The following is a 23,173-nucleotide window of genomic DNA, read 5'->3' as shown; positions in this document are numbered from 1 at the left end:
CAATCTGACAGATCTCCAGAGCTCCTCTGTGAAAATGGGAAAAACTTCCAGAAGGACAACCATCTCTGCAGCACTCCACCAATCAGGCCTTTATGGTAGAGTGGCCAGACAGAAGCCACTCTTCAGTAAAAGGCACATGACAGCCCGCTTGGAGTTTGCCAAAAGGCACTTAAACACTCTCAGACCATGAGAAACAAGAATCTCTGGTATGATGAAACCAAGATTGAACTCTTTGGCCTGACTGTCAAGCGTCACGTTTGGAGGAAATCTGGCACCATCCCTACAGTGAAGCAATGTTTTTCAGCGACAGGGACTCGGAGACGAGTCAGGATCGATGGAAAGATGAACGAAGCAAAGTACAGAGAAATACTTGATGAAAACCTGCTCCAGAGCGCTCAGGACCTCAGACTGGGGAAAAGGTTTACCTTCCAACAGGACAACGACCCTAAGAACACAGCCAAGACAATGCAGGAGTGTAATGTCTCTGAATGTCCGTGAGTGGCCCAGCCAGACCCCTGATCGAACATCTCTGGAGAGACCTGAAAATAGCTGTGCATTGAAGCTTCCCATCCAACCTGACAGAGTTTGAGAGGATCTGCAGAGAAGAATGGGAGAAATTCCCCAAATACAGGTGTGCCAAGCTTGTAGCGTCATACCCAAGAAGACTCAAGCTTGTAATTGCTGCCAGAAGTGCTTCAACAAAGTACTGAGCAAAGGGTCTGAAAACTTGTGTAAATGTTATATTTCTTTTTTTTAATATGCATTTGCAAAAAAATTCTAAAAACCTGTTTTGGTTTGTCATTATGGGGTATTTTGTGTAGATTGATGTGGGATTTAAAAAATATAAATATATTTCAGTAAGGCTGTAACGTAACTAAATGTGGACAAAATCAAGGTGTCTGAATACTTTCCAACTGCACTGTATCGCAAGACTGAATCGGGCCCATAGTAAGTTCATTGTCCATCCCCTCATTAACAAACAAATTAATGATGAAGGTTCTTCTAGTTCATCTGTCTATCTTATCTGTAATTAGATAGCATTACTCCAAGGCTAATCTACATCCAGTAACACAAGCCTTCCGTTTTACATTACTGTTTATCCATCCATCACCTCCCTCCCTCCTCTCTCTCTCTCTCTCTCTCTCTCTCTGTTCAAGGAGAGATAACTCATCATAGGTATACAGGTAGATCTCTAGGAACAAGGAGAGATAACTCATCATACAGGTAGATCTCTAGGAACAAGGAGAGATAACTCATCATAGGTATACAGGTAGATCTCTAGGAACAAGGAGAGATAACTCATCATAGGTATACAGGTAGATCTCTAGGAACAAGGAGAGATAACTCATCATAGGTATACAGGTAGATCTCTAGGAACAAGGAGAGATAACTCATCATAGGTATACAGGTAGATCTCTAGGAACAAGGAGAGATAACTCATCATAGGCATACAGGTAGATCTCTAGGAAGAGATAACTCATCATAGGAACAAGGAGAGATAACTCATCATAGGTATACAGGTAGATCTCTAGGAACAAGGAGAGATAACTCATCATAGGCATACAGGTAGATCTCTAGGAACAAGGAGAGATAACTCATCATAGGTATACAGGTAGATCTCTAGGAACAAGGAGAGATAACTCATCATAGGCATACAGGTAGATCTCTAGGAACAAGGAGAGGACTTTGATTTATGATTGGACTAGTAAACAACCCTGGGTTTCATTTCAGATACATTTCCCAGTGTTTCATAAACATTTCCCAGTGTTTCATAATTCATTTAGCGCCTCACACCACTCCACCTGGGTCCCCTCAAACAGAGCGGCTCAAATCACCTCGCCTCTCTCTCTGGATAATCCTCCTGCCTCGGTCCTTACAACCCTCCAGAATTAAGATCATGGTGGTTTTCATTAGAAACCAAGTGCCACAGTCCAATCGAAATTAGATCACGCATATATGAATAAATATATATATATATATATAGGAACAAGGAGAGATAACTCATATATAGGTAGATCTCTAGGAACAAGGAGAGATAATCATATATACATAGATCTCTATATATATAGGAGATATAACTATATATATATATATATATAGGCATATATATATATATATATGGACAACTGGTTCCTCGTTCGCAGGTTCAATGCCAGCAAATATATATATATATATATATATATATATATATATATATATATATTTTTTTTTTTTTAAGTAAAGAACAGAAAGGCCTGTAATAGCATGTGTTGAAACGGGAGAACCCAGTGCCCATTTTATTCAGAGCGGTATTGGGTGAACATCCCCAGTTCATTCTGGACAGTGCTGTGGCAATATTGAGGGAAAGCTGCTGAGCGCTTTATCAACTGTTTGGTCATGTGAATAGTCTAATTCAGTTGCTATATCAGATAGTGTCACGTCCTGGCATTTGTATTTTGTGTTTTCTATATTATTTTGGTCAGGCCAGGGTGTGACATGGGTATTTATGTGGTGTGTTTTGTCTAGGTTTATTTTTGTAGGTTATGGGATTGTGGTTAGTATAGTTGTCTAGGAAAGTCTATGGTTGCCTAGAGTGGTTCTCAATCAGAGGCAGGTGTTTATCGTTGTCTCTGATTGGGAACCATATTTAGGCAGCCATATTCTTTGAGTGTTTGGTGGGTGATTGTTCCTGTCTCTGTGTTTGTTTGCTCCAGATAAGGCTGTTTCGGGTTTTCACGGTTCCTGTGTATTGTTCATTTATCATCTTCATTAAAGATGTATAAAGATAACCATGCTGCATGTTGGTCCTCTTTCTTTCGACAGAAGAAAACTGTAACAGATAGGGAAATAATACAGCGCTATAATACAGTGGCTTGCCTATGGAAATGTTATAACAGTCCCCTCTGGCTAGATGTAAAGGTACAGGTGGAAACGGCAATACACGCGTGGTTAAGTTTACATTCTGTAATGCTAGTATATCACTCATCTCTCAATGAGTGAAGGAGACTCCGTTACTGAATGATCAATGAAAGCCTACACCCAGTTTTCAATCATTGGATAACAAATACAGGCTGTGATGATCAGTATAGAACTATTGACTATAAAAGTGTGCTGTTTTCAGACAATTGATACAGCTTGTGTCATAAGGGAGCACCAATGCAGGTTGGATTAATTTGCACACAGGGAGGGACCAGGGAACTGGTCACAATATGGAAGCAGTGGGCAGATAAGAGGCACGTTTAATTACCCTGTGTGGACACAACAAATCTTGATCAGATCATCTTGATCGGATGACGACGACCACATGTTAAGGTGTAAACATGGCTTCTGCCTCTCCCTTATCCACCTCTCTAACTATCATTCTCTTTCCGCCGGGCCCTCCTGAGTTATCCCTTTGTAAAATACACCATTCTATTTTTGACCAGTGCAACTCTGGATGTTTTTGTCGTAATGGATCTCTTTTCTCCCGGTCTGAGTTTGTGCTCCCCAATCAATAACTAATGACCAGACAGATAGGGGAGGGAGAGAGACGGGCTTAATGTGATTAATGGAAACCTCATTAGGAACTGGAGAAATGTTTGTTACCATACGCTTATCCTTCAGCTTGAATACTATCAACTTATTTTTCAGCCGGAAAGAGGTTAAGAGCTGGCTAAGAAGGGAGGGGTGAATAGAGAAGGAAAGAGGTTAAGAGCTGGCTAAGAAGTGAGGGGTGAATAGAGGAGGAAAGAGGTTAAGAGCTGGCTAAGAAGGGAGGGGTGAATAGAGGAGGAAAGAGGTTAAGAGCTGGCTAAGAAGGGAGGGGTGAATAGAGGAGGAAAGAGGTTAAGAGCTGGCTAAGAAGGGAGGGGTGAATAGAGGAAAGAGGTTAAGAGCTGGCTAAGAAGGGAGGGGTGAATAGAGGAGGAAAGAGGTTAAGAGCTGGCTAAGAAGGGAGGGGTGAATAGAGGAGGAAAGAGGTTAAGAGCTGGCTAAGAAGGGAGGGGTGAATAGAGGAGGAAAGAGGTTAAGAGCTGGCTAAGAAGGAAGGGGTGAATAGAGGAGGAAAGCGGTTAAGAGCTGGCTAAGAAGGGAGGTGTGAATAGAGGATAAAAGAGGTTAAGAGCTGGCTAAGAAGGGAGGGGTGAATAGAGGAGGAAAGAGGTTAAGAGCTGGCTAAGAAGGGAGGGGTGAATAGAGGAGGAAAGAGGTTAAGAGCTGGCTAAGAAGGGAGGGGTGAATAGAGGAGGAAAGAGGTTAAGAGCTGGCTAAGAAGGGAGGGGTGAATAGAGGAGGAAAGAGGTTAAGAGCTGGCTAAGAAGGGAGGGGTGAATAGAGGAGGAAAGAGGTTAAGAGCTGGCTAAGAAGGGAGGGGTGAATAGAGGAGGAAAGAGGTTAAGAGCTGGCTAAGAAGGGAGGGGTGAATAGAGGAGGAAAGAGGTTAAGAGCTGGCTAAGAAGGAAGGGGTGAATAGAGGAGGAATGAGGTTAAGAGCTGGCTAAGAAGGGAGGGGTGAATATAGGAGGAAAGAGGTTAAGAGCTGGCTAAGAAGGGAGGGGTGAATAGAGGAGGAAAGAGGTTAAGAGCTGGCTAAGAAGGGAGGGGTGAATAGAGGAGGAAAGAGGTTAAGAGCTGGTTAAGAAGGGAGGGGTGAATAGAGAAGGAAAGAGGTTAAGAGCTGGTTAAGAAGGGGGGTGAATAGAGGAGGAAAGAGGTTAAGAGCTGGCTAAGAAGGGAGGGGTGAATAAAGGAGGAAAGAGGTTAAGAGCTGGCTAAGAAGGGAGGGGTGAATAGGAGGAAAGAGGTTAAGAGCTGGCTAAGAAGGGAGGGGTGAATAGAGGAGGAAAGAGGTTAAGAGCTGGCTAAGAAGGGAGGGGTGAATAGAGGAGGAAAGAGGTTAAGAGCTGGCTAAGAAGGGAGGGGTGAATAGAGGAGGAAAGAGGTTAAGAGCTGGCTAAGAAGGGAGGGGTGAATAGAGGAGGAAAGAGGTTAAGAGCTGGCTAAGAAGAGGTTAAGAGCTGGTTAAGAAGGGAGGGTGAGGAGGAAAGAGGTTAAGAGCTGGCTAAGAAGGGAGGGGTGAATAGAGGAGGAAAGAGGTTAAGAGCTGGCTAAGAAGGGAGGGGTGAATAGAGGACGAAAGAGGTTAAGAGCTGGTTAAGAAGGGAGGGGTGAATAGAGAAGGAAAGAGGTTAAGAGCTGGCTAAGAAGGGAGGGGTGAATAAAGGAGGAAAGAGGTTAAGAGCTGGCTAAGAAGGGAGGGGTGAATAAAGGAGGAAAGAGGTTAAGAGCTGGCTAAGAAGGGAGGGGTGAATAGAGGAGGAAAGAGGTTAAGAGCTGGCTAAGAAGGAAGGGGTGAATAGAGGAGGAAAGAGGAGGGGCCAGAGGTCAAGAAAACAGTGGGGCAAATAGGATAGAATACTTTATAATCTGTTTGGAAATGTTCCATGTGTCATTACATTACAAGCATGCAGACATAAAGTAACATAAGATACAGACAGAGTTCAACCCAATTTACACATAATAGATGTAGGTGGTAATACAAAACACAGGAGGCTGCTGAGGGGAGGACGGCTCATAATAAATGGCTGGAATGGACTAATGGAATGGTATCAAACACATGGAAATCGATTACCATTCCATTTATTCCGTTCCCGCCGTTACCATGAGTCCATCCTCCCCAATTAAGGTGCCACCAACCTCCTGTGGTACAAACAGTATGTGGCTAGGTTACATTGATAGTCCTTGTTTATTGAACTGAAACTGATTGGAGACCAGCCGAAGGGATGGAGAGTGATGCTCATCATTTATCCGGGAACTATTTGTGGTCCTTCACTATCCTATAGACTAAGGGCTAAGTACTGTTCTGGAATGAGAAGGAAGAGCAGAGGTGGTTATTACTTCTTTCTAGAAAGCAGATGCTTTCAGTGGAATTAAATATCTGTGGTGATGTCATACATGTCCATGTAAGGAAGAGCTTAGAGTTATGCTCTTAACCAAACTGTGATTGAGCATAGAGTCTGTGTGCTGGGTTAGTTCACGGCACACGGGTATAGTACCAGTCAAAAGTTTGGACACAGTCACTCATTAAAGGGTTTTTCTTTGTTTTTACTATTTTCTACATTGTAGAATAATAGTGAAGACATTAAAACGATGAAATAACAAATATGGAATCATGCAGTAACCAAAAAAGTGTTAAACAAATCAAAATATAATTTTAAATGCGAGATTCTTCAAATGTGCCTTGATGACAACTTTGCACATGTAACGAAATTCGTCTGTTGTTTGAAGAGAGTCAGACCGAAATGCAGCGTGTAGGTTACTCATGACTTTTAATGAAGATAATGTGGTACATGAAATAACTGAAAATACAAAAACAACAAACGAGTGAAACTAATTACAGCCTATCTGGTGACTAACACAGAGACAGGTACATTCACCCACGAAATACAACGCGCACTCAGGCTACCTAAATACGGTTCCCAATCCGAGACAACGAGAATCAGCTGACTCCAATTAGGAATCGCCTCAGGCAGCCAAGCCTAACTAGACACACCCCTAATAATACACACTCCCAATTAATACAAACCCCAATACGAAATACAACATATAAACCCATGTCACACCCTGGCCTACCCAAACATATAACAAAAACACAAGATACAATGACCAAGGCGTGACAGCACACTCTTGGCATTCTCACAACCAGCTTCATGAGATAGTCACCTGGAATGCATTTCAATTAACAGATGTGCCTTGTTAAAAGTTAATTTGTGGAATTTCTTTCCTTCTTAATGCGTTTGAGCCAATCACTTGGGTTGAAACAAGGTAGGGGTGGTATACAGAAGATACCCCTATTTAGTAAAATACCATATTATGGCAAGAACAGCTCAAATAAGCAAAGAGAAATGGCAGTCCGTCAATAACTTTGAAAATATCTTAAAGTGCAGTCGCAAAAACCATCAAGTGCTATGATGAAACTGGCTCTTATGAGGACCGCCACAGGAAAGGAACCCAGAGTTAACCTCTGCTGCAGAGGATAAGTTCATTAGAGTTAACTGCACCCCAGATTGCAGCCCAAATAAATGCTTCACAGAGTTCAAGTAACAGACATCAACTGTTCAGAGGAGACTGTGTGAATCAGGCCTTAATGGTCGAATTGCTGCAAAGAAACCACTACTAAAGGACACCAATAAGAAGAAGAGACTTGCTTGGGCCAAGAAACACGAACAATGGACATTAGACCGGTGGAAATCTGTCATTTGGTCTGATGAGTCCAAATGCGAGACTTTTGGTTCCAACCACCGTGTCTTTATGAGAAGCAGAGTAGGAACGTATGATCTCCGCATGTATGGTTCCCACCGTGAAGCATGGAGGAGGAGGTGTGATGGTGTGGGGATGCTTTTTTGGTGATACTGTCTGTGATTTATTTAGAATTGAAGGCACACTTAACCAGCATGGCTACCACAGCCTTAAGCAGCGATACGCCATCCCATCTGGTTTGGGCTTAGTGAGACTATCATTTGTTTTTCAACAGGGCAATGACCCAACACACCTCCAGGCTGTGTAAGAGCTATTTGACCAGGGAGAGTGATGGAGTGCTGCATCAGCTGACCTGGCCTCCACAATCACCTGACCTCAACCCAATTGAGATGGTTTGGGATGAGTTGGACCGCAAAGTGAAGGAAAAGCAGTCAACAAGTGCTCAGCATATGTGGGAACTCCTTCAAGACTGTTGGAAAAGCATTTGTCATGAAGCTGGTTGAGAGAATGCAAAGGAAAAGGGTGGCTACTTTGAAGAATCTTGAATATAAAATAGATTTTGATATGTTTAACACTTGTTTGGTTACTACATGATTCTATATGTGTTATTTCATAGTTTTGATGTCTTCACTATAATTATACAATATAGAAAATAGTAAAAATAAAGAAAAACCGTTGAATGAGTATGTGTGTATATACTTTTGACTGGTACTGTTTTGTGTGTGTGTGTGTTTACACCCGCAACTGTGTTTGTGTGTATGTTTAGTCATGCCTACATGATGTATTTATCCATGCATGCATGTTCGTGTTTGATGGTGATGACATGTCATGTTTGAATCTGTACTCATCGCCCCTTCCCTCCTCCTGAAAGGCTGACCTGAACACCTCAATGAAAATCCAATTAGCGTTCCAACAAAGGCCAGGGCCGAGGCAGACACAACTTATCACTACACAAAACAGATCACAGACATACAACATGAGACAGGGAAAAGGGGGATGGACAGAGGCAAAGTGTGTGTGTGTGGGGGGGGGTGATGGAGAGATAGGACGAGAGAGATAGGACGAGAGAGAGAGCGAGAGCGAGAGCGAGGAAGTGGAGAGAGAGAGAGAGAGAGAGAGAGAGAGAGAGAGAGAGGGGCAGGAACTCAATCCCTGAGTTGCAGGACACATGATGATAAAACCCCCCTCACCTGGACGAACAGGACGAGAGATAGAGAGAGGCACGCACTAACAACCGCTGAACAGGGATAGATAGAGACAGGGGAAAGGGAGAAAAGAGAAGGGAGGGAAATTAAGGGAGTACAAAGGGAGAACAATTTTATTTAGGAAAAGTTAGCTATTTTCTAATTTTAAACTTGGGAGAGAGAAAGCAAGTCAAAGCAGAATTTAGAAGAGTCCAGACAAAATTACTTTAATAGATACAGAACTAGTCAGTTTGAAGTGTCTGTAAAAAGAAATCCACTCAGGAAAACTAGAAAGGAGAGGGAGGAAGTGAGAGAGAGAGAGTGAGAGCGAGATAGAGAGGGAGCGAGAAAGGGAGGGGGAGAAAGAGATAGGGCGTGTAAGAAAACAACACCGAGATGTTCATGATCATTCCGAAGGATTCTTCCGCCGGAGGAGGTGGTTCTACAGGGATGAGCTCGCCGCACGGGAAAAGCGCAAAACAGGTGTGTGTTTGTGTATGGGTGTGTTTGTGTCGGTTTGTTTTCATGTGAATTAATTACACAATGTATAATTGTATTATCTTCTATATTTGACTAATACCTCTCTACCTCGAGTGAACAACCATAGATGTTATGAGAGGTTTTAGCATCTCTTGGAGTTTAAGATGATATTGGGTGTATATAAATGAGTGTGTGTGTGTGTGTGTGTGTGTGTGTGTGTGTGTGTGTGTGTGTGTGTGTGTGTGTGTGTGTGTGTGTGTGTGTGTGTGTGTGTGTGTGTGTGTGTGTGTGTGTGTGTGTGTGTGTGAGAGAGAGAGATCTTGTTCTTCTATCCTCGTGAAAACCTGTGTTAGGGGGAGTTGAGGGTGAAAAGATTAATGGATTGATATAGAATGGGGCGGGGATAGGGATAACCTTGCAGGTACGGTATATGAAAAAAGAGAAAATTAAGAGAAAATGATTAATTGATGGAGAATACTTGTGAATTTACCAGTGAATTTTACCTCAAACACCAATTTGTTCGTTACTCAATTATTGTTCATTTTTCCATTTGAAATAATTATATCTGATTCATTTCTTAGTTTGTTTGAAACACTTGTATGGATCTGACTCAGTTCCTGACTATCAGTAACAACGTTGTTATAATTGATCTCGCACCTGTACTTTCCCCATGCAGGTAAAAGCAGCGATCAGTAAGAAGGTTCAGAAACAGCAGATTAAGCAGAGTGAGACGGTCCAGTGAGCAGAGTGGAGACTCAGAAGTGTCAGCAGCTGGAGTCAACCCCCCCCATGGTAGGAGGTACAGCCAGACACCCACCCCCTTCCCCAGAGATAGAGAGAGAGGTACAGAGGATGAAGAGGAGGCAGAGGAGGACCTGGATGTGGAGGACCTGGGTGTGGCAGATATGATGAAGACGAGTGGTCAGAAGCAGGAAGAGAAGGAGTCCATAGACCTAGTCCCTATAATGGACCCAGCATTTGGACCGGTAAGAGCCAGGATGACCCGGGTCTGCCCTGAGATAGGCCTTCTTTAGCCATGTGTGTGTGTGTGTGTGTGTGTGTGTGTGTGTGTGTGTGTGTGTGTGTGTGTGTGTGTGTGTGTGTGTGTGTGTGTGTGTGTGTGTGTGTGTGTGTGTTGTGTCCATGTCCATCCATCCAAGGCACGATTGCAATCTACCAAGGTCCTGATTGAAATTCGAAGGACCCCTGCTCCAAATAAAAACGCTGACTCTGTCCCCATACTTTACGGTAGCTGCTTATCCTATACCCTATATCCCATGTTTAAGTGTTAGCCTTGATGCTAACAGAGTTGTGTTGTTTATCTGTGTTCAGGGTTCATGTGGTAGCGTGTGTGAGGGTATAAGCTCCTTCATTGGTATCTGCTACATTAGGAAACTGTAATTCGTAACAGATATCATTTTAAGCCCCAGTAGTAATAAACACCAAACAGTACTCGTCCCCATCCACATTACACCGACACAACAGCACAACATTACATGGCTTCAGAGTCTTGGGGCGAGGGCAGTAGGTTTGCCCTCAGGAGTCTGGTTCCTCCCCTCTCCCCTGGTCTGGCCTGTCCTGGCCTGCTCTGTCCTGGCCTAGCCTGTCCTGCCTGGCCTGGCCTGCTCTCCCCTGTGCCCGTATTCGGCTCTGGTTCTGAATCACTGCAGAGTTCCTGTAGTTGACAAGTTGAGTCACTGGACACTAGTATCAGTATCTGACACCTGATCAGAACACAATACATCTACAGAATTACCGGCTCCTACACGCATATCACCATAGCGACCAGAGCCTTACTTCCAGTCAGGGGTAAGAGTCAGGTTACATGATGCGAGTCTACCCGAGTCTGTCTCAATACACACACACTGACCACACACTCCGTCCTCTAGGCATGCAGAGCAAACAAAGTGTGTGTGTGCGTGTGCTTGCGTGTGTGTGTGTGGTTGTGAGCTGACACCTGGTCTTGTCATACTGGTCGTGTGACAGAGAGGTCTAATACTGATACCTGATGCAGATCAGAACACACAGAACCAGAAGCCCAACAGAGTGACATGATTAATTGACATGATCAATAATAAAATATCAATTAGATAGGTAATCAGTCTTAATGGCAGTGGTTGCAACAATGTTTATCCTATCAACAGCATGAGTGTTGTTTACCAGACTTGTCCTGGGACTAGTCCTGATTTACCGTGTGTGTGTGTGTGTGTGTGTGTGTGTGTGTGTGTGTGTGTGTGTGTGTGTGTGTGTGTGTGTGTGTGTGTGTGTGTGTGTGTGTGTGTGTGTGTGTGTGTGTGTGTGTGTGTGTGTGTGTGTGTGTGTGTGTGTGTGTGTGTGTGTGTGTGTGTGTGAGAGAGATCTTGTTCTTCTATCCTCGTGAAAATCTGAAATCCACTAAAGGATAGTTAAAACCTCTTAAGTAATTTTCAATTTTCGCCTAAAATTACCCAAATCTAAATGCTTGTAGCTCAGGCCCTGAAGCAAGGATATGCAGCATTTGAAAGGAAACACTTTGTAATGTGAAATTAATATAGGATAAAATAACACATTAGATCTGGTAAAACATAATAAAACATAATACAATTGTATAATCTTCTTTGAAATGCAAGAGAATGGCCATAATGAATTATTCTAGCCCAGGTGCAATTTAGACGTTGGCCACTAGATGGCAGCAGTGGTTGCGCAACATTTTAGACTGATCCAATGAACTATTGCATATCTATTCAAAATGTTGTATCAAGACTACCCAATTATGCCTAATTGGTTTACATTTTACAAGCTCATAATTGTGCACCCTCCTCAAACAATAGCATGGTATTCTTTCACTGTACTAGCTGCTGTAAATTGGACAGTGCAGTGAGATTAACAAGAATTTAGACACATCAGATATATTTCTGTGCTGGGAAATGTTCTTGTTACTTACAACGTCATGCTAATCACATTAGCTCAACCGTCCTGAGGGTGGGACACCGATCTGTAGAGATCCTATTTATTAAACAAGGAGAATTCTCCCTTGTGGCCATATAGATCATATACAATGTGGTTTTAAAGGGGCAATCTGCAGTTGCTACATACATTTTGTGACTTATAAATTAATTTTATATACCCATTGATTCTTGAATAATACAACTTCTAAATGCCTCATGAGCTTCAGAACCCAAAATATAAGCTTGTTTTACTCCAATGTTTGTTAACAAAGTAAATGTAAACAAACACTATATTGCCTGAAAACATGTTTAAACCAATCATTTTGATACCGTGGATGGTCAGTCCTTGCATCCATAGCTCGGTCTATGAATTTGAGAGTGGTTACATTTCTCCAGCCCCATCCCTCAGCTTTTTACCCAAACAGGACGGGGATTACACTTTTTTGTTGTTTCAGCTGCTGATTGCTGCTTTAAATTCTGCCAAATACTTATGGAACACTATATTTTGTATTATATTTTGTACTATATTCTGGACAGAAGCTGTCCTCTAGTGGTATTAAATTGACACTGCAGTGTTGAACTGCCCTAGTACTGACCTAGTACTTGTTAAAGATTTTGTCATGACATGAGCCAAAATGTTCATTTGATCTAAATCAGAGTCTGTCTCCAAAAGTATAGAGGAAAAGCGGTCGGTTGATCTTGTAACAGACATCTGTCACTCAGTTAATCTTGGCACTCATAATTCTTATCTGCTACTATAACATACGTCTGGGTTTGAATGGGTGTGAAGAGAGAGAGAGAGAGAGAGAGAGAGAGAGAGAGAGAGAGAGAGAGAGAGAGAGAGAGAGAGAGAGAGAGAGAGAGAGAGAGAGAGAGAGAGAGAGAGAGAGAGAGAGAGAGAGAGAGAGAGAGAGAGAGAGAGAGAGAGAGAGAGAGAGAGAGAGAGAGAGAGAGAGAGAGAGAGAGAGAGAGAGAGAGAGAGAGAGAGAGAGAGAGAGAGAGAGAGAGAGAGAGAGAAGACAGAGAGAGAAAGAAAGACAGAGAGAGAAAGAGAGAGAGAGAAAGACAGAGATAGAAAGAGAGAAAGACAGAGATAGAGAGAGAGAGAGAGAGAGAGAGAGAGAGAGAGAGAGAGAGAGAGAGAGAGAGAGAGAGACAGAGAGAGACAGAGAGAGAGAGAGAGACAGAGAGAGACAGAGAGAGACAGAGAGAGAGACAGAGAGAGAGAGAGACAGAGAGAGACAGAGACAGAGACAGAGAGCCGGAAGGGGTAGAGAGGGACATGACCAAACCACAGTATCAAATATTAAATAGATATTTGGCAGAATTTGAGGTAAGGTAATATCAGGTAAGCCTCATCTTTGAGTGGTCATGGAGTGTCACAAAATGTATATCCTACTACAAATGTTATTTATACAACACACACATGTACACGTACACACACACACAGACACACACACACGTACACACTGATGTGTTTGACTACCCAATAGCCTGGAAGTTGCCAAAGTACTTTGTTCACAGCTGTGCATCATAACAAGTCCCAGCTGGAGGACCAGGCCTATCACAGAGTTCATCCCTCTGACCTACGAGGGTATGGAACTCTCTGGATAGTAGTTGGGGCCCGCTGGGCACCAATGGGCATAGATCTGGCATCACTTTACCTTCTCCCAATCCTAACCTTAACCATATGGGGGGGAAACACAAATCTGACCTTAGACCAGCGTCTATGGAACCTAACCCTTAGCCTTATGCCCCCAAGGTCCATCACAAGGACAATGGCTTAGAATGGTATGCATTAGTAATAAGCTCTACAAAGTCAGGCTACCGTATATTAACATCTGCCCCTGTTGACAATAAATAAATCCTAAAGGTCTCGATCTCTCTCTATATAAATATATATATATATATAGCATGTAATTCCCATCAGTAGTCATAGTATTTATTTTGTCATTTGAGTCAGTGTTGAGTCACAGTTTAGTCACAGTCATGTCATGTGAGTCACAGTTAAAATGTTATCCTGGAGTGTCTGATATTATGTCCTGTGTCTCTGGATTAGACAGCATTACAGCTCGGATTAGAACCTCTGTAATGCGTTTATCATTCACCAATCAGAGAGAACATTACATTTGACATCCAAGGAGAGCATGAAGATGTGTTGATTGATTTTAAAAACAGACCAATTAGAGCAGTCGACAGTTAATGGTGTGTGTGATTCTAACATACACACATACACACATCTAATGGTCGTCCAAAACAGCAGCTTGCTTCCCGGCTGCTTGAGCTTCAGTCTCACTCTTGGCTCTTTTCTTCCTCGCTCATTTGTTGTTTCTTTCCCTGTTTTGCTTCTTGTCTTGTTCTTTTCCTGCTTTCCCGTAGATTTTTTATCTCATGACCAGTTTGATTTTCTTTCTCCCTGTTTCTCTGAATTGTCCATCCTTTTCTCTCCATCATTCCTCCTCATCCTCTCTTTTCATCTTGTATCACCTCTCTCTCCAACCTGCCCTCAATTTCTCCCTTTCGTTGTTTCTCTCAATCTCCATACTCTATCAGTTTCCCTTCTTACCCCTCCATCGCTCCCTTTAATCTGAAATGGAGGGATAGGGATTTTTAAATCCCTTGTGTTTGTCCCCTCTAATTCTCTCTCTCTCCTCCCTCTCTCTGTCTGTCTCTCCCCCTCTCTCTCTGTCTGTCTCTCCACCTCTCTCTCTGTCTGTCTGCATCTCACCCCCCTACGTAGATGTAGTCATTTGAATGCTGTAACAAGCCTTGCTCTAGGGACAGAGAGGAGGAGAGAAGGAGAGGGGTAGCGAGATAGGGAATTTAAGAAGGGGTCAAATTGAGAGTTGATGAGTGAGTAGGAGCGAGAGGGAGAAAGACAGAGTAATGCACGCATTAACTCTTTTCTGTTCAGACACAGAAGTGGACTAGGTTAATGTTTGTTTTAGGCGACCTTAAACGCAGATCAGGATGTTGTTTATGGGATTTTGGATCTTCTGAGTGTGGCTTAGAGGTTCTACTATATGTTTCATCTCTGATATGAACATCACTTCAGACCACGATGTGACTGGGTGATGGGACCTCCTGGACCCCTCCTCAGAACTCTAATCTCGGGTGGGACCTTTGGAAATCCAAAGAAAGGGGGAAGAGAGAGAGAGAGAGAGAGACAGAGACAGAGAGAGAGAGAGAGAGAGAGAGAGAGAGAGAGAGAGAGAGAGAGAGAGAGAGAGAGAGAGAGAGACAGAAGAAATAGGAACAAGAGAAATAGAATAGAGAGGGAGGGAAAAGAGAAGGAGGGTCAAGAGTGTTACTTCACACTCCGAGGATAGGGGATGGGAAATTGTACTAAGTCATCCATGAAAAACAAAATGAAGGTAAGAGCAGTTATTTGCTTTTTTTTAAAGATATGGGACGAGAGAAGCCTTTGCTTGCTATTTCCTTGTCTGTGTGTTTATGTGTGTAGTACCCTGGAAATATTGGCAAAATGTTTTTTTTTCTGCAAAGTACTCAATTTAGAATAGGTCCTGTGCATTTTTAAACAACATTGATCTGCAGGATTGTCACAACATTGATCTGAAACCATTCAACGTGATTATTCTGAACAACTCCAGCAGAGACAATCTATGACGTTTCTTTTTCACTTATATGCTCTGCATCTCTGTACAATGGAGATCTTTCTTTGATGATCTCCGAGCCTGACAAGCAGTATTACTCCCCAGAGATCTTTATCCTTGTGTTCCCTAAAGGGCAGGCCCAACAACCAGATCAATCTGGTACCAGACATGGATTTTGATACTACAGTTATTCTCAAGTGCATTCAAAAAAAATTTTTTTATAGATCAATGTTGTTGATTTAAAAAAAAGTGTTCTCAAGACACAGAAAATCACAGAATATTTGCTTTGCAGTCACTAAATCATGATGATCAAAACTGGAAATACAACTATCAAAAGGTGCTTGATTATGGAAAGTTACAATATTATTCCTGATCAAAAGGAAAATAGAAAATAAGCACACTGTGCAGGAATCCTTCATCAATATCTTCACAGTCCAATTCCATGTATTCAGTACTGTGCATAGGCTTAGACCTTCCATCGGCTGCAGAAACACAATAACCCAATAGAAATAAAGAAGGTGAATACAATGGCAACTGATATGAATGTCTAGGCCTCAATCCACACCACTGTAAAGCTCTATAATGGAAGATCACAACCCACTGGGCATAGTTCAACATCTAGTTTTGATTCACATTTGGTTGAGATGTCAACTAATGTGAATTCAAAGTGGAATCAACAACAAAACATTACCCTCGTCATTGGATTTAGATTCAAAGTGGAATCAACAACAAAACATTACCCTCGTCTTTGGATTTAGATTCAAAGTGGAATCAACAACAAAACATTACCCTCGTCATTGGATTTAGATTCAAAGTGGAATCAACAACAAAACATTACCCTCGTCATTGGATTTAGATTCAAAGTGGAATCAACAACAAAACATTACCCTCGTCATTGGATTTAGATTCAAAGTGGAATCAACAACAAAACATTACCCTCGTCATTGGATTTAGATTCAAAGTGGAATCAACAACAAAACATTACCCTCGTCATTGGATTTAGATTCAAAGTGGAATCAACAACAAAACATTACCCATTGGATTTAGATTCAAAGTGGTCATTGGATTTAGATTCAAAGTGGAATCAACAACAAAACATTACCCTCGTCATTGGATTTAGATTCAAAGTGGAATCAACAACAAAACATTACCCTCGTCATTGGATTTAGATTCAAAGTGGGGTGAAAAAAAACTATTGGCAAATTGATTTACCACGTTGATTCCACATCGTCACATAGATTTTTTGGGGGGGTTGAAATGATGTGGAAACAATGTTGATTTAACCACTTTTTACACAGGGGGGGATGTTTAGGAGTAACCCAACGTCACTTAGAAGTAACTCCACTTTATTTTCTGCATGTCTGCAATGCTGTAAAAACAATCGTACAAATTTGACAGTCCCTGTTGCCTAGATCTTTCCCTATATTGTACCTTCCATTTCCAATATTGTGTAGTAGTATTTACTGATTGACAGAAACAGTTTGCAACCTTTTCTCTTCTGATGAAAACAACATGTTAATATTCTGTAAACAAAACACTTCGCATTGAATTTTGCATTCATTGATGACAATTGTATTTACAGTTTCGTAAAGATGGGCCTAATACAGTATATGCAATCCAGGCATAGAGACAAGAAACGTATCAGACATTCTGCAAACGTACTTAAGCATTTGATCATCGTTGGTTTGCTGTAGGTTAGTTTTACCACACTTCCAAAAAATGTTTGTAAACAGGTTGAGAAAAACTGTAACTAAACACAACTCTGGTATTATCGTATTGACGAGATGTAATCTGTAAGTGTGTTATGTAACACTGTGTTGAGTCTCTGAGTTGAGCAGAGTGTCTGAACACTTACCAGAATGAACGCCCCAATCCAACTCTGAGCCAAGACTGAGCCTCGGAAAACAGAACAGAGAAAGAGATAGATGAGAGAGAAAGAGTGAGAGATGGAGGGAAAACATAGCTTCTTGTAACCAATACACAGACCAGCACATAAACAGACAGAGAACTAGACTTATTAGGCTGATGGTCTGCTGGCTGATAGGGCTTGTCATGTAGATAGAGTTAAACTTCTAAAAGTCTGACAGAGATTGCCAATCCTGTCCTGTCCTGTTTGCTGATGTAACATCGGATCTCCCTGAGGACTAGTGCTGTGGACAGCTGGCTGTCAGACCTCAGCAGACAGAGAGGGAAACAGAGTGTGAAACCTACGACTGTTGGGTTCACTAGTTCTGGATGATTCTGGTTCTAAGGGGGCCGTCGGGCCCCTGGGGGGCAAGGGGGGGGCAGGGGGCCAGGAGGGGCCCCGGTCGGAGGGCGAGGAGGAATCGGGTGAGGACGAGGAGTTTAAGGCGCCACTGTCTGCACTGGTCCAGAACTGCACCGTGTTACACAGCATCGTGGGACCCGCCTGCATCTTCCTCAAACAGGGCTTTGCAAGCAGCCAGATCGTACGTACACACGCTAGTGAACACATACACACACATAATGAGACACATGCATGCAAGCGCATACTCAATCACACACACCTACACTTACAATTACATACTAAACTATTCACACACACACACACACACTCACCCACACATCATGATCATCTTCACGTCCTTCTCATCACATAACATTCTCTCCACAATCATTTCATTTTCATCATGGGACAACCAATCAAACATGCTATTTAAAGTACATTCTGCAGGCAGAGAGGAGTCCAACCAAACCTTGATGTGGTGTTGCACTGTGTTTATCACATACAGGGAGATTCCAAGAAGAACATCCATAGTAAAGAGAAAGACATCTACAGGGATTGTCTCTCCCTATATTTCTCTGACATCAAACAAACTCAACCTAATGACCTACTACACCAAAACAGGCACGACCTACAGTGTGTGGACGTGTGTGTGTGTGTGTGTCTGTAAACAATTCACATTATATGTCCAAGGGTCTTACTTACAATAAACCACCTACATTTCCTAAACCCCCCCCACACACACACACTACCCGATAATCTGGTTACTACACTGATTTATGTTTTGTGAAAGTATTTTACCGGGTCCATAATACAAACATGGCTCATACAATGCAATCTGTGTAGATTTCGGTTCAGATATACAGTACCAGTCAAAAGCTTGGACACCCACCTCAAGGATTTTTCTTCATTTGTATTACTATTTTCAACATTGCCGAACTATGAAATAACATACATGGAATCATGTAGTAACCAAAAAAGTGTTAAACAAATCAAAATATATTTTACATTTTCGATTCTTCAAAGTAGCCACCCTTTGCCTTGATGACAGCTTTGCACACTCTTGGTATTCTCTCAACCAGCTCCACCTGGAATGCTTTTCCAACCATCTTGAAGGAGTTCCCATACATGCTAAGCACTTGTTGGCTGATTTTCCTTCACTCTGCGGTCCAACTCATCCAAAACCATATCAATTGGGTTGAGGTCGGGTGATTGTGGAGGCCAAGTCATCTGGTGTAGCACTCCATCAATCTCCTTCTTGGTCAAATAGCCCTTAGACCAAAGGACAGATTTCCACCGGTCTAATGTCCATTGATCAAGTTTCTTGAACCAAGCAGGTCTCTTCTTCTTATTGATGTCCTTTAGTAGTGGTTTCTTTGCAGCAATTCGGCCATGAAGGTTTGATTCACGCAGTGTCCTCTGAATTGTTGATGTAGAGATGTGTCTGTTACTTGAACTCCGTCAAGCATTTATTTGGGCTGCAATCTGAGGTGCAATTAACTCTAATGAACTTATCCTCTGCAGCACAGATAACTCTGGGTCTTCCTTTCCTGTGGTGGTCCTCATGAGCGCTGTCGTCAAGGCAAGGGGTGTTTAAAAAAGAATATCTCAAATAGAAAATATATTTTGATTTGTTTAACACTTCTTTGGTTACAACATGATTCCATATTTGTTATTTCATAGTGATGATGTCTTCACTATTATTCTACAATGTAGAAAATAGTAAAGATAGAGAAACTCTGTAATGAGTAGGTGTCCAAACCTTTGACTGATACTGTGTTATATCTTTAGAGGCAATGTACTAGATATAGATACTATTTAGTCTAACTTTGCAAAGCATACTGGTTTACTCTTTCTAATCATGTGTGTCTACTGGCACGCTACATATCACATGTACCACCTCTGCTATTAATCATACCATAACAAAAATATGTAGATTTTATCAAGAAAAAACAAATGGCAGAATTTCTCTCTTCTTTTCTCTTCTCCTTTCTCTACCTTTGGCTGATTGGTTCCCATTGTCTTTGCGATTGAGGCCCATCGTGTATTTTCCAATATCAGCGGTTGAACATTTTGTGTTTGTTGATCTTTAGATTTACATCTGTGTGTTTGACGACGGTTTTTGTATCCACATGAAAACATGCGCGTACGTTGTTTGTCTTGTCGTGGGTACATGAGCAAACAGATTTTGTCGTCGTCGTACGTCTCGTGGGGTTGTGATGTAGCGCGTGTGTGTGTGTGTGTGTTGCGATGTGTGTGTGTTCATGTGCCACCACCAGTCTGCTTATGTGAGTCCCTCTGCTACCTCCAACAGGACAGGGACCTACGACCAGAGGAGATTGAAGGTAGATTTTCCCTTTCTATCTCACACAGTCAGAATAGTACCATGACATGTTTTACAATCCACATTCTCCAATTCTTAACCTGTGTGTGTACTTCTATGTTTGTGTGTGTGTGCGTGCGTGCATACGCGTGTGCCTGTGTGTTTGCAGAGCTTCGTGAGGCGTTTGTGGAGTTTGATAGGAAGAAGAATGGTTATGTCAGCTACAAGGACCTGGGAGAGTGCATGAGGACCATGGGCTACATGCCCACAGAGATGGAGCTCATCGAGCTGGGCCAGTCCATCTGTGAGTTGGATGTCATCATCACGAGACAGAGGAAACCACCGAGTCATGGAATATCTGAAATATCTTGAGAGCTATGGCGGAATTTAGGTTGATTATTGCAATGAATTATGAACCAAGGAAACACAAAATCAAGGATTATTTAAGCAATGAAAGACATATTGTCCATATTGTAACCATGAGTAATAGTAGTAATGTTTTTATCTGGTCTGTAGGTGGCGGCAAACTAGACTTTGATGACTTTGTGGAGCTGATGGGCCCAAAGATGCTGGCAGAGACAGCAGACATGATCGGAGTGAAAGAACTGAGAGATGCATTCAAGGAGGTCTCTCTCTCTCTCAGATTGTGTGGTTTGAAAGCTGACAGAGATGATTGCTGTCTTTCTCAATGTGAGTAACTGTCACTATAGCCTCCTTTCTCTCTCTGTCTCTCTCTCACACACAGTTTGATGCTAACAGTGATGGTCAGATCAGTATAATGGAACTGAGGGAGGCCATGAAGAAGCTGATGGGAGAACAACTGACCAACAGAGAGATCGACGAGATCCTCAGAGACGTGGATCTCAACCGGGACGGACTGGTCGACTTTGAGGGTGAGAGATGTGTGTGTGTGTGTGTGTGTGTGTGTGTGTGTGTGTGTGTGTGTGTGTGTGTGTGTGTGTGTGTGTGTGTGTGTGTGTGTGTGTGTGTGTGTGTGTGTGTGTGTGTGTGTGTGTGTGTGAAGCAGTGGCGGGTTTTCTGTCGGTCTGTGTATGGGATAATCATGTCTCCATTTCATTTAAATCTCTGTCATTATCTCTCTCTCTCTTTTCAAAGAATTTGTTCGAATGATGTCACGCTGAGATAACCATATGGTTGTTGTGCAACAACTGGAAAAGGGACCACTACATTTGTAGTGAACAACTGGAAAAGGGACCACTACATTTGTAGTGAACAACTGGAAAAGGGACCACTACATTTGTAGTGAACAACTGGAAAAGGGACCACTACATTTGTAGTGAACAACTGGAAAAGGGACCACTACATTTGTAGTGAACCACTACATTTGTAGTGAACAACTGGAAAAGGGACCACTACATTTGTAGTGAACAACTGGAAAAGGGACCACTACATTTGTAGTGAACAACTGGAAAAGGGACCACTACATTTGTAGTGAACATTCTTGTTCTACTGACTGGACCTCGGTTTGTTATTTTTTGTTAAGCAGCACTTAAATTGAGTGAACACTTAATAGTAGTTCTACAAATCTTGTAACTCAAGCTGTGACAGTTAAATTGAACATTGATTGGTTGTAACATCTCAAAATCCTAATGCTTGGCTGTCTCTTATGAGTATCTCTTATCTTTTTAAAGTGTCTTTTTTTAAGTGAATGTTTTTACTCTGATTGTATGTGTGTTCAAAGGTTTAACCTTGTTTGTAAAATGTGACGTTATTTTCAAATAAAAAGTTGTCTGTGTTGTTTTTATGTGTTATCTTAAATGTAATAATTTCAAAGAAAATGTTCGACTAATTCATTTATTGATGATCAATTGATAATAAAGTTAGACACATTTTAATGCAACGTTAGACTAAATAGGGACAGGAATTTAGTTAATGAAAATTATAATTCATGAATTAATCTTCTGTTCAAGGCAAAGAACACACGGTGGCATGGAAAAGATTCGTTTCAACCAACTCAACTGAGCAATTTCATGAACTTCTATGACAATGGAAAAAATGGAACCAAGTCAAACGTGGTTTCCATATGTTTGATAATTCCATGTATTCCATTGCAGCCATTACACAATAAGCCGTCCTCCTATAGCTCCTCCCACCAGCCTCCTCTGCTATGCATATGCAAAGACACTATGTTTATGAGCAGCACTGTGGCAAGTTTGAGTCCGGGCTGATCACCTTGAGCTGCTGGGTGTAACAGAAATAAATCAGAGAAAGGGTCGTAGTTCATATGGTGCATGGACACGAACCGAAGCGGAATTGAATGGAACCAACAGAGAGCTGAAGGTTTTCAGCCACGAAGGGAGTAGAACAGAGTCGAGTTTGGGGGTCATTTTTCTATGTGTGGCCACTGCTCAAGCTCTCAAAATGTTGGCGCCCGGAGAATACACATTTCCAAGGTGAGCAGGATGATTATGAGATGGAGTTACGTTGGACTGCCACTGGGCCGCAAGCAAAGTCGGGAGAAGAGGAATGTTGGGACGGAGACACAGAGAGATGGATTTCTGAGGAGGAATGGAGGGGGAAAAAGAGGAAGAAGAAGAGGAGTGGTGAAGAAGAGTGGTGAAGAAGAGTGGTGTCAAGTGAAAACAGATTGAGCAGTGCACCAGACCGAGTTCTGAAGGTGAAAAGGAAGTGAATGAGGGAGAGTTAAGTGAGGTAGAAGGTGTGGTGAAGAGCTCAGAACCCGAGCCTGGCAATCAATGGACATGATAAAGAAGAATCTTGTCCAGCAGGATTTACATTTTTTGAGAAAGTGTATCCTTGTCTTTTGGCAGAGCCATTTGTGGTTTCAGGGTGGGTGAGAAAGGAGTTGGGTGCAGTTGAGTCAGTGAAGGAAACCTGTAGTGGACTTGTGATATTTGTTTGTATTCTTCTGACCAGAGGGAGTGGGCGCTCCATGTCACGCAACTTGAGTCAAGGTCTGTTTCTTACTTTGTTTGCTCTAAGGAACAGAGCACCATTGAAATGAGTGTTTTCTGGGGTAGCATTAAGTATGGAGATGGAGCAATTGAAGTTGAAGATTCCTGGTGTTTGTGATGCCTGCCGTTTGGTGCTAAGTAGATCTGGTGGTGAGTGTGGTGAAACAGAGGAGTCACTGTCGGTCCTGTGTCAACTGTAGGGGTGCCCACGTTGCTGGGGATCAGATGTGTCCGGTGAGAGAGAGG

General features: G+C 42.3%; 1 protein-coding gene across 2 annotated transcripts; it reads left to right on the top strand.

Moving 5' to 3' along the window:
- The first annotated feature begins 8,437 nt into the window (after positions 1 to 8,437).
- LOC123993436 (calcium-binding protein 2-like) lies at positions 8,438 to 21,322 on the top strand. 2 transcript variants are annotated; one of them, XM_046295591.1, is made up of 7 exons: positions 8,438 to 8,885; positions 9,559 to 9,868; positions 19,983 to 20,013; positions 20,161 to 20,295; positions 20,508 to 20,617; positions 20,737 to 20,884; positions 21,108 to 21,322. In XM_046295591.1, exons 2-7 carry the CDS (start codon positions 9,788 to 9,790, stop codon positions 21,131 to 21,133), a joined length of 531 nt encoding a protein of 176 aa, XP_046151547.1. In that variant the 5' UTR covers positions 8,438 to 8,885; positions 9,559 to 9,787; the 3' UTR covers positions 21,134 to 21,322. The 2 variants fall into 2 exon arrangements, with proteins under 2 accessions (XP_046151547.1, XP_046151546.1); XM_046295590.1 differs by lacking the exons at positions 8,438 to 8,885; positions 9,559 to 9,868 and having other exon boundaries at positions 19,368 to 20,013.
- The last annotated feature ends 1,851 nt before the right edge of the window (positions 21,323 to 23,173 follow it).

Source organism: Oncorhynchus gorbuscha, linkage group LG13, assembly GCF_021184085.1.
Source record: "Oncorhynchus gorbuscha isolate QuinsamMale2020 ecotype Even-year linkage group LG13, OgorEven_v1.0, whole genome shotgun sequence".
Lineage (NCBI taxonomy): Eukaryota > Metazoa > Chordata > Actinopteri > Salmoniformes > Salmonidae > Oncorhynchus > Oncorhynchus gorbuscha.
The sequence above is the reverse complement of the archived record's forward strand: the minus strand, read 5'-3'. Positions and strand labels throughout refer to the sequence as shown.

Coding starts and splice junctions, on each gene's coding strand:
- LOC123993436 (XM_046295590.1), top strand. CDS start 19,809: ATGCGCGTACGTTGTTTGTCTTGTCGTGGGTACATGAGCAAACAGATT. Junction 20,618..20,736: donor TGAGAGATGCATTCAAGGAG/GTCTCTCTCTCT, acceptor TCTCACACACAG/TTTGATGCTAACAGTGATGG. Junction 20,885..21,107: donor CGGACTGGTCGACTTTGAGG/GTGAGAGATGTG, acceptor CTCTTTTCAAAG/AATTTGTTCGAATGATGTCA.